The sequence below is a fragment of the Tachyglossus aculeatus genome, chromosome 10 (genome assembly GCF_015852505.1).
Source record: "Tachyglossus aculeatus isolate mTacAcu1 chromosome 10, mTacAcu1.pri, whole genome shotgun sequence".
NCBI lineage: Eukaryota > Metazoa > Chordata > Mammalia > Monotremata > Tachyglossidae > Tachyglossus > Tachyglossus aculeatus.
In genome coordinates, this window is record NC_052075.1 from 50012537 (window position 1) to 50029299 (window position 16763).

Sequence of the window (16763 nt, forward strand, 5' to 3'; positions counted from 1 at the left end):
GAATGAATGAATCTGAGTTCCTTGTTTTGGGCCCCTAGGCTGCTTCACCACCTCCTCCTCCTCCTTCTCCTTCCCTTTCTTCCCCCAGCTCCGTGCCCTGAGGGCAGCCCGGGAATTAACAGGGGGAGAACCCCCAGTGTGGGGAGGAAAATGCCTAATAATAATAATAATAGTGGCATTTGTTAAGAGCTTACTATGTGACAGGCACTGTTGTAAGCACTGGGGTAGTTACAAAGTAATCAAGGTGGATACAGTCCCTGTCCCACATTCATTCATTCAATTGTATTTATTGAGCGCTTACTGTGTGCAGAGCACTGTACTAAGCGCTTGGGAAGTACAAGTTGGCAACATATGATGATGATGATGATGACTGAGCCCCCTCCTTCCTCTCCCCCTCATCCCCCTCTCCATCCCCACCGTCTTACCTCCTTCCCTTCCCCACAGCACTTGTATATATGTACATATGTTTGTACATATTTATTACTCTATTTTACTTGTACATATCTATTCTATTCATTTTATTTTGTTAGTATGTTTGGTTTTGTTCTCCGTCTCCCCCTCCTAGACTGTGAGCCCACTGTTGGGTAGGGACTGTCTCTATATGTTGCCAACTTGTACTTCCCAAGCGCTTAGTACAGTGCTCTACACACAGTAAGCGCTCAATAAATACGATTGATTGATTGATTGATTGATGCTTACTCTGTGCCAGGCACTGTTCTAAGCGCTGAGGTAGATACAAGATAATCAGGTTGTACCACGTGGAGCTCACAGTCTTAATCCTCATTTTACAGATGAGGGAACTGAGGCACAGAGAAGTTAAGTGACTTGCCCAAGGTCACACAGCAGGCAAGTGGCAGAGCCGGGATTAGAACCCATAGCCTCCTGACTCCCAGCCTCATTCATTCAATCGTATTTATTGACCTTTATTTATTCATCTGTATATATGTATATATGTTTGTACATATTTATTACTCTATTTATTTTACTTGTACATATCTGTTCTATTTATTTTGTTAATATGTTTGGTTTTGTTCTCTGTCTCCCCCTTCTAGACTGAGAGCCCACTGTTGGGTAGGGACCGTCTCTCTATGTTGCCAACTTGGACTTCCCAAGCGCTTAGTACAGTGCTCCGCACACAGTAAGTGCTCAATAAATATGATTGATGGATTGATTGATTGATGGAGCGCTTACTGTGTGCGGAGCGCTGTACTAAGCGCTTGGGAAGTCCAAGTTGGCAACATCTAGAGACGGTCCCTACCCAACAGCGGGCTCACGGTCTAGAAGGGGGAGACAGGCTCACGCTCTACTACGCCATGTCCCACGTGGAGCTCCCAGATGAGGTAACTGAGGCACAGGGAAATGAAGTGACTCGCCCAAGGTCAGGCAGGAGACACGTCCTCTGACCCCTAAGCCCGTGCTCTTTCCACTGGGCAACGTTGCAAGGAGGTGCAGAATGGGGGCCTTGGGGTAAGTTTGCCCGGGTTCCACCTCTAGAATGCCGTCCTTCTTCCCTCTGGTGACTGGCGTGATGTCACAATGGCTCCCCCTGACCGGCTTTCCCCTCCTTCCCCCCCCCGCCCCAGGCCTGTCAACTGTCCCACCGGAGGATCCGCTGTCCTTCCCGGGGCCCATGGCCAGGCTTTCCCCCATTCTGCGGACCCCCTTGCCTCTCTCTTGTCCTTTGCCCAAGCCTCTTGGTCTCCCGGGCCCCTGAGGGGCTCCCGCTTCTTGCCATAACTGCGAGACCCACCCACCAGGTGGGGACTGGGCAACCCCCGCACCCCGTCCCCTTCGTCGCCCAAGGGACAAGGTGGAGGCCGGTTGGGGGGAAGGAGGTGGATCTCAGGGGGCCCGGCGATCGGGGAGGGGGATCCATGGGCCAGGAGGTAGCCCAATTCTCCCTTCCCCTAGCCACCATGCGGCGGAAGCCCCCCCCCACCAGCAGCGAATACTCATTCGGGGGCTGGATCCCCCTGCTCGGGGAGATGCATAAGACCCTTCTGTCCGGCGAGTACATGCCCCTGCGGCCTCTGCCCATGTTTGAGAGCCAGTTTGTTCAGGTGCCTGCCGGGCTGGGGCAGGGGGGATGGGGAGGGCTGGGGGGCTGGAGGATTAGGGGTGGGGAATGGGGGTCTTAGATCGGGGGGCAGTTGGTTTCGGGAAGAAACGGGGCGCCACCCTCTCGGGCGCCAGTAGGCCCAAGTAGGAGAGGTCCGGACGGGAGGGAGGTGGGAAGGGCGACGTGGGGAGGGTCGTGTCCCCGGGGAGTCTGGAGGGTCCCGGTCCCTTCTCCGTCACCCCTCCCGCACAGGTGACGAAGCGGGGGGAAGCCGTCGACCTGCACAACCGCGTGAATCGCGTGGCACTGGGTATTGCCGCGTCCAGGCCGGGGCTGCCGCTTCCCGACCTGCTGCTGGTGGCCCGCCCCACCTCCCCTCCGGAAGCCCCCGGCCTCGTCCTCACCCGGTACTGCCACCCCAGAGCTCCCTCAACCACCCCCCAGGCCCACCCCCACCTGAATTCCAGACCCCTCTTTCTGCTTCCCCCTTTCCTTCCCACACTCCCTCACGGACTCTGATTCTCCACGGTCCAGAGCTGGAAAAAGATGGGCAATCACAGGGCTGGGGGAAGGGTTTCCATCTCTGGACCAGGGGTCCCTCTTTCCCTCCCCTTCTCCCCGCTGACTGTGGCCTCCCCCTGCAGCCAGGCCCTTCCCCAAGTGCCCGGGTACCGCCGTCCCCCCGACTCGGAGACCCTCCTGGTCCCAATGTTTTCTAAAACTGGAGCTATGGGGGAAGCCCACCCACTTTGAACAGGGGCTGGGGCTGGGATGGAGTTGGGGCTTATCTCTTCCCCCAGACACCATCAGTCAGTCAGTGGTATTTATTGAGCGCTTACTGTGTACGGATCACAGTGCTTGGAAGAGTACAATATAACCATAAACAGATAATAATAATAGCAATGGCATTTATTAAGCACTCACTATGTGCAAAGCACTGTTCTAAGCGCTGGGGAGGTTACAAGGTGATCAGGTTGTCCCAAGGGGGGCTCACAGTCTTCATCCCCATTTTACAGTTGAGGTAACTGAGGCCCAGAGAAGTGAAGTGACTTACTGACAATTGGTGGAGCCGGGATTTGAACCCATGACTCTGACTCCAAAGCCCGGGCTGTTTCCACTGAGCCACGCTGCTTCTCCCACAGATAGATTCCCTGCCCACAACGAATTTACAACCTAAAGGGGACTGTAAGATCCCTATTCCCATTGCATTCCTCTGGCGTGGGAAACAGGAGAGGAGTAGGTAGGTTGGGATTAGGAGCCCGTTCCTTCTGCCTCCAGGCCCGTGCTCTATCCATTAGGCCAAGCACTCTCTGTATTTGCAGTGTGTGGGATTTCTCTAAGGGGTGAGAAGAGAAGAAAGAGCCAGGGTAAATATATTTGATTGACTAATTCATTCATTCACTCATTCAATCGTATTTATTGAGCGCTTACTGACTGACTTGGTTTTGGTGGTAATAATAATAATAATAATGATGGCATTTATTAAGCGCTTACTATGTGCAAAGCACTGTTCTAAGCGCTGGGGAGGTTACAAGGTGATCAGGTTGTCCCACGGGGGGGCTCACAGTCTTCATCCCCATTTTCCAGATGAGGTAACTGAGGCCCAGAAGAAGTGAAGTGACTTGCCCAAAGTCACCCAGCTGACAATTGGCCTCTGCCTCCAAAGCCCGGGCTCTTTTTCCACTGAGCCACGCTGAAGGGGGAGGGCCTCCTAAGGAGAAATGTGTAGAGGATTGCCTAGGGGACCCCCACACACACACACCATCCAACCCTCTGCTGTTCTACCTCTCTGGCCCAGGACCTGAGTTCGAGCCAGGGCCAACGGGCCAGTTCAGGTCCTTACGCATTGGGGTGTGGTGGGGAGGCAGGAGGATTTGTGGGGCCTGAGGTTTCCTGAACTGAGGCCGTTGGGAAAAAGGAGCAGCTGCCCTGAGTTGCCCTCTGCACCCCTTGGGGAGGGAAGAAAGTCCTCAGTCGCCCTCTCCTCCATCTGCCCTAGATGTGGGCTCCCCTCCCACCACCCCTCTTCTTGGTGGTCCCCATGGCTAACTGGGACTTTACCCCCACCCCACCTCAACCCCCTCTTTCCCCATCCCATCCCCACCCCTCCACCTCATCTTCCTATTCTCTGATTCCCCCTCCCTGCCTCAGTCGCTCTGCCCTCTGCCCTTCCCTTCCTGGTTCCCTGGCTCCCCCCTGGATCAATCAATCAATCAATCGTATTTATTGAGCGCTCACTGTGTGCAGAGCACTGTACTAAGCGCTTGGGAAGTACAGGTTAGCAACATATAGAGACAGTCCCTACCCAACAGTGGGCTCACAGTCTAAAAGGGGGAGACAGAGAACAAAACCAAACAGACTAACAAAATAAAAAAATAAAAAACCAGAAAGCACAGGATAGGGAAACCCTTCCCCAAAGGACTCCACGCTTAGGCTAGGCCAGTAAAAGGAAGGACAAGAGGATTCAAGAAAGAACAAAGATAAAGAGAGGTGGTGACTTGCCCAAAGTCAGTCAGTCAACAGTCAATCACAGGTATTTATTGAGTGCTTACAGGTATTTTAGACTGTGAGCCCACTGTTGGGTAGGGACTGTCTCTATATGTTGCCAACTTGTACTTCCCAAGCGCTTAGTACAGTGCTTTGCACACAGTAAGCGCTCAATAAATATGATTGATTGATTGAGTGGTTTGGAGTTTTTTTTAATGGTGTTTGTTAAACTGTGAGTATTTATTGAGTGCTTACAGGTATTGAGTGGTTTGGGTTTTTTTTTAATGGTGTTAAGCTTTTAGTATGTGCGATTCATTCATTCAGTCGTATTTATTGAGCGCTTACTGTGTGCAGAGCACTGTACGAAGCTCTTGGGAAGTCCAAGTTGGCAACATATAGAGACGGTCCCTACCCAACAGCGGGCTCACAGTCTAGTTGTCTGTGAGAAACAGCGTGGCTCGGTGGAAAGAGCCCGGGCTCTGGAGTCAGAGGTCATGGGTTCAAATCCCGGCTCCGCCAATTGTCAGCTGTGTGACTTTGGGCAAGTCACTTCACTTCTCTGGGCCTCAGTGACCTCATCTGTAAAATGGGGATTAAGACTGTGAGCCCCCCGTGGGACAACCTGGTCACTTTGTAGCCTTCCCAGCGCTTAGAACAGTGCTCTGCACATAGTAAGCGCTTAATAAATGCCATTATTATTATTATTATAGTTGTCAAAGAGCTGGGGTAGATACAAGCTGATCAGGTTGGACACAGTCCCTGTCTCACATGGGGTTCACACTCTTAATTCCCATTTTACAGATGAGGTCACGGAGGCACAGAGCAGTGAAGTGACTCACCCAAGGCCACTCAGCACACAAGCGGCAGAGCCAGGACTAGAACCCAGGTTCCCTGCTCACAAGGAGTTTACGGTCTAAAGGAGGGAGGCGGACGTTAAAATCAGTTGCTTTTAGGGGAGATGGCAGGGTGTAAGGATATGGACAGAATTGCTGAGGCTGGGAGTGGGGTGAATGTCAAAGTATTGAAGAGGTACAAACCCAAGCGCACAGGTGATGCAGAAGGGACAGCGAAGAGGGCGGATGAAAGCCTAGTCAGAGAAGGCCCCTGGGAGGAGATATAATTTTAGTAGGACTTTGAAGATGTGGAGAGTTATGCTCTGTCAGATATGAAGGAGGACAGAGTTCCAGACCCGAGGAAGGATGTGGGCGAGGGGTCAGCGGTGAGATAGATGAGATCAAGGACAGTGAGAAGGATGGCGGAAGAGGAGAGACGTGAGCGGGCTGGGCTGGAGGAAGGAATCAGCGAGGTAAACTAGAAGGGGCTGAGCTGATTGAGTTCTTTAAAGCCCATCAAGCAGTCGATGGCATTTATTGAGCACTTACTGTGTGCAGAGCACTGTATTAAAGCCTTGGGAGAGTACAGTATAGTAATAAAACAGACACATCCCCTGCCCACCACGTGCGGGCTGGGCTGGAGGAAGGAATCAGCGAGGTGAACTAGAAGGGGCTGAGCTGATTGAGTTCTTTAAAGCCCATCAATCAATCGATAGTATTTATTGAGCATTTACTGTGTGCAGAGCACTGTAGTAAGCCCTTGGGAGAGTACAGTATAATAATAAAACAGACACATCCCCTGCCCACCACATGCGGGCTGGGCTGGAGGAGGGAATCAGCGAGGTAAACTAGAAGGGGCTGAGCTGATTGAGTTCTTTAAAGCCCATCAATCAATCGATGGTATTTATTGAGCACTTACTGTGTGCAGAGCACTGTACTAAGCCCTTGGGAGAGTACAGTATAATAATAAAACAGACACATTCCCTGCCCACCACGAGCTTTTTTTAAAAATGGCATTTATTAAGCGCTTACTATGTGCAAAGCACTGTTCTAAGCGCTGGGGTGGTTACAAGGTGATGATCAGATTGTCCCACGGGGGGCTCACAGTCTTAATCCCCATTTTCCAGATGAGGTAACTGAGGCCCAGAGAAGTGAAGTGACTTTCCCAAAGCCACCCAGCTGACAATTGGCGGAGGCGGGATTTGAACCCTTGACCTCTGACTCCAAAGCCCGGGCTCTTTCCACCGAGCCACGCTGCTTCTAGTCTAGAGCTTCCAGTTTAGTCGAGGGAAAGGAGTTTCCATTGGCGGCTCCCTGGGAAGTTCTCTCCTGTCCCCCATCCCCAATCTCGTCCCTTCTCCCTTCCAATCTGCCCTTTTCTCGGACCCCCAGTTTTTCCCAACCTCCTGTAAATCCCCCGTCCCCGATCCCGCCTCCAGCCCCTCTGTCTCCTCTCCCTGCTCCGCTCCCTCTCCACTTCCAACTCCTCCATCCGCCCCTGCACCCTGGCCAAACCTGGCTCCCCAATCCGCTGGGGCTCCCCCGATCCCGCAGCCCCTCACCCGGCCCCCCACCGCCTCCCGCCCACCCAGGATGTTCCCCATGGAGCTGGTCCGCCTGTTTATCCACGACATGTCTGTGCAGCGGATAAAGATGCGTCTGGCCACGGGTCGCTCCTTCTACCTGCAAATGGACATGCCGAGGGACGAGGCGGGCTTTGCCTTCGACCGCTGGCTCCGCATCATCTACCTCCTGCGTGGCCCCCCCCCGCCCTGGGACCACCAACCTTCCCAGCCCACCTCTCAGCAGCCCAGCCTCACGCCTTCCCACCCCTCCGCCCGATCTCCGCTCAGGACCCCCGGCCGACACCGCCCGGTGAGTCCGGAGGCCTGTGTTTCTGGGGTCGGGCCGTCCGGTGGGTCGGGCGGGTTGGAGCTGGACCCTGGACTCTGAGCCTCGGTCCTGGGAGGAAGGAGTGGGCGATAGAGGGGGTGGAAGGTGTTGGGGGGATAATAATAATAATAATTATGGTATCTGTTAAGCGCTTACTGTGTGCCGGACACTGTTCTGAGCACTGGGGTAGATACAAGGTAATGGGGCTGGACACGGTCCCTGTCCCGCATAAGGCTCGCAGTCTTAATCCCCATTTTACAGATGAGGGAACTGAGGCACAGAGAAGTGGAGTTGCCCGAGGTCACACGGCAGCCCAGGGGTGGAGCTGGGATCAAAACCTATGTGATGCAGTGTGGTGGGGGGACTCCAGGGAAGGGGGCTTCCATCTCATCGGGGGCGGAGAGGAGGCTAGGGGGTGAGGAGGACATCATCATCATCAATCGTATTTATTGAGCGCTTACTGTGTGCAGAGCACTGTACTAAGCGCTTGGGAAGGACAAATTGGCAACATATAGAGACAGTTCCTACCCAACAGTGGGCTCACAGTCTAAAAGAGGAGGACAGGGCGGCCTAGTGGAAGGAGCTCCAGCTGGGCAGTCAGAGGACCAGGGTTCTCATGCCGCTCGCCTGCCGGGTGACCTCGGGCAAGTTGCTTTACTTCTCTGGACCTCCGCCCCTCATCTGTCCAATGGGGATAAAATCCCTGTTCTCCCTCCCCCTCAGAATGCAAGAGCCACGTGGGACAGGGATTGGGTCCGATGTGATTATCCCGTATCTACCCCAGTGCTTAGGACAGTGCTTGGCACATAGTAAGCACTTCACAAATAGCACAGTTGTGATTGTCGTCACTGGATGAAATCTGCTCGCCTGGGGTCTCGGCTGGGTGGCCTAACCTCGCCCCCCGCCCCTTCTTCCTCCCTCTCCACAGGAAGAGGATTCCTCTCAGGGACTTCTCGCCGAGCAGGGAGGGTCCTCTCTAAGTACGGGGAGGCGAACCAACACCCCCCAGTCTGGTGAGAGTCCTAGAAACTGTGTCTTCTCCACCTTTCTGATGATCCCCTTCTAGACTGTGAGCCCGCTGTTGGGTAAGGCCCGTCTCTACGTGTTGCCAACTTGTACTTCCCGAGTGCTTAGTCCAGTGCTCTGCACACAGTAAGCACTCAGTAAATACAATTGAATGAATGAATGAAAGGATCTCATACCTCCCCAAGTGCTTACCACGGTGCTCGGCACATAGTCGGCACTTAACAGGTATCATCTTTCTTAATCAATCGATCGATCCAACGTATTTGTTGAGCACTTACTGTGTGTGGAGCACTGTACTGAACGCTTGGGCCATTCCGTGGAGCAGGTCGGCCAGCTCTCTCTGCTTTCAGTTCTCTGGCTCGGCGCCCCGACTGTGCTGGTTTCTGAGATATTTAGAATCCGTCTCTCTCTGTCCCACAGGGTCTTCCCTGATGAGTCAGTATTCTCAGAGCGCTTCCAGCAACATCACCATGCAACACGGCCCCCCTCGGCACTGGAAGGATCTGTGGAGAGAGGTGACAGCCCCCTGGGCTCTATTTATTTATTTATTTTACTTGTACATATCTATTCTATTTATTTTATTTTGTTAATAATGTTCTGTTTTGTTCTCTGTCTCCCCCTTCTAGACTGTGAGCCCACTGTTGGGTAGGGACCGTCTCTATATGTTGCCAACTTGGACTTCTCAAGAGCTTAGTACAGTGCTCTGCACGCAGTAAGCGCTCAATAAATACGATTGATTGATTGATTGATTGATTGATTGATCAGCGAGAGAGGACTGGGAGCAGTGCCCTCGGGAAGGAGGAGGCCCTCGGCCCACTCCTTCTCAGTGAAGGCTCCTGGCTCCCAACTCTGACCTGAACATGTCTCTCTCCCTACCCCATTTCTCTCTCTCTCATCATCAATCGTATGATTGATGATCTCTCTCTCTCAATCTCTCTCTCCCGCTTTCTTCCTTTCCCCCCTCTGTCCCTCTCTCAATCAATCAATGGTATTTTTGAGCACTTACCTTGTGCAGAGCATTGTACTGAGCTCTTGGGAGAATACAACAGAGTTGATAGACACACTCCCTGCCCACGAGGAGCTTGGAGACTCTCTTTCTCCTCTTCCCCTCTTTCCCTCTCTCAATCAATCGATGTATACGGAGCTCTTACTGTGTGCAGAGTACTGTACTAAGCGCTTGGTCGAGTGCAATATAACAGAGATGGCAGACAAGGGAACACCCTGCCCACAGGATGTCATAGCCTCTCTCCCTGTCTCACTCCCTTCCTCCCTTTTTCCCCTCTTTCCCTCTCTCCCTCTCTCAACTGATCAAAGCCTACTGAGAGCTCACCTCCTCCAGGAGGCCTTCCCAGACTGAGCCCCCTCCTTCCTCTCCCGCTCCTCCCCATCCCCCCACCTAACGTCCTTCCCCTCCCCACAGCACCTGTATATATGTATATATGTTTGTACATATTTATTACTCTATTTTATTTGTACATATTCTATTTATTTTATTTTGTTAAAATGTTTTGTTTTGTTCTCTGTCTCCCCCTTCTAGACTGTGAGCCCGCTGTTGGGTAGGGACCGTCTCTATATTCATTCATTCAATCGTATTTATTGAGCGCTTACTGTGTGCAGAGCACTGTACTAAGCGCTTGGGAAGTACAAGTTGGCAACATATAGAGACGGTCCCTACCCAACAGCGGGCTCACAGTCTAGAAGGGGAAGACAGACAACAAAACATATAAACCAAATAGAATAAATATGTACAAGTAAAATAAATAAAATAATAGACTAATAAATATGTAAAAACATATAAACATATATACATATATACAGGTGGTCATTTACATAGACCACTGAAAAACAAATTTAAGGATTAAATTTCCTTCTTTCAGAGAGGGACAAATAAAAACTAATAAAAATAATTATGTCAAAATGATTTCAAGTGAACTGTGTTATGAAAGATTCTTTCCTTATAAAGACAGGAAATGGAATTTAAATCCCAATGCCTCTCCCTACTTCAATGGGACTATTAGGACAAACTAAATGAATTACCTGATGTGAAACAGCTTTGGAAATAAAATTACACAAAATTGAGGTACTAGTATTATTATGTGCACACAGCATCGAGAATTTGGTTGGCCTATGGTTTTTTAAAAAATTGTATTCCCAAGATCTGCATTTTGGACTAAATCTTTGAGCAAAATATGATTGTGTTCCCCCTCTCCCTCTGACATATTGCCAACTTGTACTTCCCAAGCGCTTAGTACAGTGCTCGCACACAGTAAGCGCTCAATAAATACGATTGAATGAATGAATGAATGAGTGCTTACTGTGTGCAGAGCTCTGTACAAAGCGCTTGGGAGAGTACAGTACAACAGAGTTGGTAGACACATTCCCTGCCCACAACGAGCCTCTTACTCCCTTTCCCTCTCTCAATCAATGGTATTTATTGAGAGCTTTCTATGTGCAGAACGCTGTACCTTAGTACTGCTTGGAGAGTATGGTACAGTAGAGTTGGTAGACATAATCCTTGTCCACAAGGAGCTTCCAGACTACAGGGGAAATCTATAGGTCCTCTCTCCATCCCATTTCCAGGCTCCCACTGGCAATGCTATTCTTCCTCTTTCCATCTCTTACAGTGCGGTCCATTGAGTGTTGACTATGTGTAGAGCATTGTACTAAGCACTTGGGAGAGTACAACAGAGTTGGTATACATGTTTCTGCTCACAAGGAGCTTATAGTCTTTTTCTCTCTCTTCCTCCCCCCTTTTCTCTCTCTCCCTCTCTCCCTTTTTCCCCTCTTTCCCTCTCTCTCCTTTTCCCCCCTCCCTCCATGCTTCTTTCTGTCTCTCCCTCCCTCTCTTACACTGTCTTTCCCTCTTTTTTTCTGTCTCTCCATCTTTTCCTCTCTTTGTCTCTCCCTTTTTCTCCCTCTTTTCCTCCCTCTCTGTTTAATTTCTTTCTCCCTTTCTCTCTCTCCCTTCCTCTCTCCCTGTCCCTCCCTCCCTCCTTCCACAGGATATGGGAGATATATTGGTTTCCCGCCCAGTGGGAGACTCAATGCCACTGATCCGGACCCCCAAACCAGGGACATCTCATGAATCCAGATATCAGCAGCCTCCAACCCGCCCCAGATCACCACGCGCGGCCTCACAGGCGAGGTAGGACTGGATGTCTGGGCTCGAGGGATCGGACACCTGGGAGCCAGGGGTGGGAGATGGGGTTCCTACATCCTTAACATCGAGTTTGGAGTTGAAGGGAAAAGGAGGGGATGGGGTGTGAGACGGAGGGGAGGAGGGAGGGAGGAGCGGGAGAAGAGCCAGGAGCAATCCTCTGGCAACCGGCTTTCCCCAGGGCCTCTTCTAGACGCTCAACTGAGAAGCCTAAATCACAAGGCAAAGGTAATAAAGTTGGGGGGGTTGGGGGGTTGGCCTAGGCTTCTTCTAACCCATCGATTGTTTCAACTGAGTGCCGACTGTGTACAGAGCACTGTACTAAATGCTTGAGAGCGTACAAGACAGTAGACACGATCCCTGCCCTCATAAAGCTTTCAGTTCAGCCTGGGAAAAACACTACAATAAATTTCAGGTAGCTATGGTGGCCCAGTGGAAAGAGCCCAGGCCTGGAGGTCAGGGGACCCGGGTTCTAAATCCTGGCGGTGCCGCTTGCCTGCTGGGTGACCTTGGGCAAGTCACTTTGCTCCTCCGGGCCTCGGTTCCCTCACCGCTAAGTGGGGGTTAAATGCCCATTCTCCCTCCCTGTGAGACCGTGAGCCTCAAGCGAGACAGAGGCTGTGTTGGACCGTATATCTACTCCAGGGCTTGGTACGGTGCTCGGCACGTAGTGAGTGCTTAGCAGATACAGCGATTATTTGGTAGGGGGAAGCAAGTGAATGTAACCGTAGGGGCCAGAAGTGCAGTGAGTGGTGGGGTGAGGATAGGGGGAGTGACTAAGTTCATGGAGGTGAGGACTCTGGTGCCTAGATGAGGCAGGAGGGGAGGAAATCGGGTGGGGAGATGAGTTATGAGAGGTTGTTTACCATTTGCTATCACTGCCCTTCCAATGGTGTTTTGGGCCCATCGGTGGACTTCCCTGTTGGAGCTCGGGCCCCTGCCTCCGCTTCCCTGAGGGCAAGAGGGGGCTAGCCATGGGGGTGGCAGAGGATCGAGCGACCCTCACCGACCCCGCTTCCTTCGGGGCCCGGGGCCCGGCCTCCAGACCCCTCCCCAGCTGGGCCCCCCAAGCACGAGGAGGCTAGTTGACCGACCCTCCTAGTTTGCAACTTGCCGGGCCTCCCCAGGGGCGGGGGCTCGGTTGTGTCACCGACTTCTGGTCTCCCCTCTCTCCCCGCCAGGCCAACCGACCATCAACACCATCTTCAGCGCCGTCTCCCGCTCGTTCCACAAGCCCCGGGTATGAAGGCCTCCGGGCTGGGTTCCCAGAATGCCCAGTTCCCCGAGTGGACCGGCCCGACGAGCCAGAGACCACCAGGGATCCTAAGGGGAGCCTGGGGAAGGGCGGGGAGGGGAAGGAACGAGACTGCGCCTGGGGTGGAGCGGGGAAAGAAGGGCGTCTGTGACTACCAGGGTCTGGGGAACTGGGGGCAAGAAGTAGAGTTGGAACAACTTGGGTGCTGACTCCCCACCCTTCCCTAGGGTCCTCCCTCACTGAAGCCCAGCTGGCCCTTCAGTGGAGGCAGCAGTTCCAAGAAGAGTAGTGGCAGCTGCTTTTCAGAGGCTAAAATACCCTCTTCCTTTGACCCCCGTTTCCTGGGTCCCAACCGCCTGGAAGCCCCTTGGTTGGAGTCCTTCCCCAGCGAGAAGAACTGGAGAGCCCTGGACCCTCGGGAGTTAATGGATACTGTCGACTCCTCCTCTTCCTCGTCCTCCATCACCTTCCCCGCCTCCAGCCCTCCACCCAACCGGCGAGAAGGAGAGGTGCCGTGGACCTCTGCCCTGCTGGAAGGGACCGAGTGGGGAGGCCAGAAGGGACCGAGCCCAAGGAGAGGAGGGACCGTGACAGGCCGTGGCCAGGGCGGGCTGGCCCCGGACAGATCTGACGGGCGACCGAGCGGGTACCTAGGCAGGCCCAGATCCAGCGGCCGCTTGAGTGAGAAATCTGGGGTGTCCTGGGCAGATCCCACCGAAAGATCCGGTGGGAATGCCTCCGACAGAGGGCCGGGAGCTTCCGACAGGAGCTCCAGTGAGCGATTCAGAAGAGGGACGTCCCCCGAAAAATCCGAGAGGGTTCCCGGCGGAAAACCGAGCGTGGTGTCCTGGGCGGATTCCACCAAAGGACCCCTGGAGCAATTCCCTGAGAGAGCCGGGGGAGTTTCGGAGAGGGGCCCCCGCGTTCCTTCGACTGAGCGATCCAGAAGAGGGGCTTCCTCCGAGAGAGACAAGGGGCGTTCCGGCCGGGCCGGGCCCCGGGCCAGGAGCGCCGAGAGATCTCACGGGCGACCCGCCGAGAGGGCCACGGGTGTTTCCGAGAGGAGCCCCAGCAGAGCTGCGACCGAACGATCCAGAAGAGGGGCTTCCTCCGAGAGAGACAAGGGGCGATCCGGCGGGGCCGGACCCCGGGCAGGGAGCGCCGAGAGATCTCACGGACGACCCGCCGAGGGGACCAAGGGAGTTTCTGAGAGGAGCCCCAAAAGAGCTGCCACCGAGCGATCCAAGAGAGGGGCTTCCTCCGAGAGAGCCCAGGGAGGCGCCGGCGGGAGGCCTACTGGGGCGTCCCAATCTCATGGACAACCTACAGAGAGATCCACAGGGGTTTCCGGTGGAAGACCTGGCGTTTCTGCCCATGAGCGATCTGGAAGAGGGGTTTCCTCCGAAAGAGCCAAGGAGGGGTCCGGCGGAAGATCCAGCGCCGCTCCCGGCGGACGATCCGGAAGAGGGGCTTCCTCCGAGAGAGGCAAGGGGGGGGGGTGGCGGAAAATCCAGCGCCGCTCCTGGGGAGCGATCCCCACGAGGCACCCAGGGGGTTTCCAGTGAGAGATCTAGCGGGGTCTCCTGGGCAGATCAAACGGAAAGATCCCCAGGGCGATCCGCGGAGAGATCCGGGAGGACCCCCAGAGGGGACTCTCGGATGGCTCTGGGTGAGGGTCCGGAAAGTGGAAGACCCAAGGGGGCTTCAGGCGGGCGGTCCAATGAGGCATCCCGGGCGCAGCCTAGGGAAGCATCCCGTGGGCCACCGGCCGAGAGATCCCTGGGGGATTCCAGGCGGGAAGCTAACGCGGCTCCCCGCAAGGGGACCAGGAGCTTGGCGTCCCCTGAAAGATCCAAAGGGGTGGGTGGCCCACGGTCCGGTGCCATGCCTTGGGCCGACTCCTCAGAAAGATCCCGGGTCCCGCCCTCAGAGCTGTCCTTCATCTCCAGTGGGAGATCTGGCATTCCCCTTGGTGAGGGATCCCTCAGCAAGGTGTCCCAGGAGGCGGTCAGGGCCAGGGCCAGTATGCCCCCCGCAACCCCTACAGCTAAGATGTCTAGCAGGGTAGCGGCGGAGAGATCAGGTCCAGGCACCGGGGTCAGGACGGACCCCGGCGGCCAGCTCTTGCGCGGAAGCACCCCGGAGGAACTCAGCCGGACCAGGGGTCAGCCGAGGGAAGGCACCGTGGTGCGACCCACCGGCCAACCTTCCCCGAGGATCCAGGAGATCTCTGGGATGTTGCCCGAGCAATCCAGCCGCCGGTTTGTCCCGAAGGAGGCCTCAGAGGGCTTCTTGAGGGACTCGGCGGCCCCCCTCTCAGAGGCCTCTCCCCGAATCTCCGAGAGGTTCCCCGAGGCAGTCAGGAGATCGAAAAGGCGCCCTGCGGCCTCATCCGCATCGGGCGGGTCTTGGGAAGACGAGGAAGGGTGGCGGGAAAAGATCCGCCATCGCCATGCCACCCCGTGGCCGTCCAAGCACCCCAGCCAACTGTCCCTGGAGCTGAGCTCCGGCGACTCGAGACTGGAGAGCCTCCCTTGGCTCCAGATGGTCCGGGGCCTGTCCCACAGACGCGGCCCCGATGCCCCCCAAACCCAGGCCCCGGAGGGGACGAAGCCATCCAAGGGGGCCGTCCCCGGCACGGGGGGCTCCAGTTCTTCGGCACGCGGGTCACTCGGCGTCGTCCCTTCCCAGGTTTCCGCCCAGTTGGCTAAATTGGCCAACCGGGATTCCCCGTCATACTCTTCGGCTTCCTTCCCGTCCTGGACCGGCGACTCCGGGAGCCCCGGGGTCCCAGGCTCCGGCCGCCTCACCCCGCGGGCCGGGGGCGCGGTCCGAGGCTCCAGCCGCCAGCGCAGCCCCCTGCCCGAGATCTCTCAGTCGGCTCAGATCTCTGCCCAATCTTCCCAGGGATCTGGAGGATCTTCTTGGGAGGAGAGGCGGCCCGAGGCGCCCAGGCGCTCCGGCCAGGCATTCCCGCATTCTCCCTGGGTCTCGGACCATGACAGCGTTAGCTCTGTCCAGGTGTCCCAGACCTCCTTCCCCGGCATCACCCCATCTTGGGCCTGTGACCCGACTGGCCGGCCTGGGAGGACAGAGAAGAAACTGTCACGGCCTTTCAGCTTCTCCCAGGGCTCTGGATATTCTGGCCACCCAATCTAAGGTTCTCCACGCTTTTGTCTCAGGTCTCTTGTCAACCGCTTAAGGTTTCATGGGACTTGGGCTGCTCTGGTCAGCCGACCCCCACCCCACCCCCGCAAACCCCTCTCCCCCCGCCCCTTAGGCCCTGCTCTCCGCTGCGCTTGGGGACCTAATTTTTCCAATCCCCACCTGGCTCCCGTTAGAGATCCAGGGCCCCCTGCTCCCCAGCCCCGGTGGGGTCTTCCTAGGGTCGGGGGCAGGTGATGGGGGTAGAGGTTCTTAATTTGGGTGAGGATCTCCATCCCAGGAACTGGGCTAAACGAGTCTCCTGTCCGGCCTTCCCCTCCCTTATCCTCCCCTCCATCTCTCTCTCTCTCTGTCTCCCTCTCTCTCTGCCTCGTCAAAGAATCCCCGAAACTCTGAACTGTGGACCACTCCCCGCTAAGGAGCCTCTCTCTCCTGAGATCAGGCTCCACTGCAGCCCGGAGCCAAAGCCAGGTAAGGAGGGGACCCTCAAACCTACCTCTCCCCTCAGAGACCCCCAAGTCACCCCGGCCCCGGGCTCTCCCCACGAGCTCCACCATCCAATCCCCGGGCCTCCGGCTCCCCCCACAATCCCAATATCCGCCCCCCACCCTACCTTGTGGACTCTGGCTCTCCCAGGAATCTGCAGCCCCTCACTGTCTCTCTTCCCGACAGGTTCCTGTTGCTCTTACCCCCCACACACACACCAGGCCTGGGGGCAGGAGCCCCACTTGGGAGCGGAAAAGTTGCAGTGGCTGTCCTTCCGGGGGGATTTGGGCATGATCTGGCCGGCCCTCTCCCCGTTCTCCATTAAAACCCTTTCCCAGATACTACAGCGTCTGTCCCTGGAAGTCCATCCTCACGCCTTCGGCCAGCTAACCGAGCCCCCTT

The 16763-nt window shown here is 55.3% G+C and overlaps 1 protein-coding gene across 2 annotated transcripts; it reads left to right on the forward strand.

The window, feature by feature from the left end:
* The first annotated feature begins 1638 nt into the window (after positions 1 to 1638).
* On the forward strand, positions 1639 to 16348 carry FAM71E2 (family with sequence similarity 71 member E2). Of its 2 annotated transcripts, XM_038752865.1 has the most exons (11): positions 1639 to 1757; positions 1912 to 2060; positions 2312 to 2466; positions 6972 to 7254; positions 8201 to 8285; positions 8719 to 8813; positions 11301 to 11443; positions 11637 to 11683; positions 12637 to 12695; positions 12938 to 14195; positions 16255 to 16348. In XM_038752865.1, exons 2-11 carry the CDS (start codon positions 1917 to 1919, stop codon positions 16269 to 16271), a joined length of 2286 nt encoding a protein of 761 aa, XP_038608793.1. In that variant the 5' UTR covers positions 1639 to 1757; positions 1912 to 1916; the 3' UTR covers positions 16272 to 16348. The 2 variants fall into 2 exon arrangements, with proteins under 2 accessions (XP_038608793.1, XP_038608792.1); XM_038752864.1 differs by lacking the exon at positions 16255 to 16348 and having other exon boundaries at positions 12938 to 14472.
* The last annotated feature ends 415 nt before the right edge of the window (positions 16349 to 16763 follow it).

Excerpts from the sequence above, each read along its gene's own strand:
- FAM71E2 (XM_038752864.1), top strand. The coding sequence starts at position 1,917 with ATGCGGCGGAAGCCCCCCCCCACCAGCAGCGAATACTCATTCGGGGGC. Across the intron at positions 2,467-6,971 it reads CCCGGCCTCGTCCTCACCCG|GATGTTCCCCATGGAGCTGG; the intron begins GTACTGCCACCC and ends CCGCCCACCCAG. Across the intron at positions 8,814-11,300 it reads GGAAGGATCTGTGGAGAGAG|GATATGGGAGATATATTGGT; the intron begins GTGACAGCCCCC and ends CTCCTTCCACAG.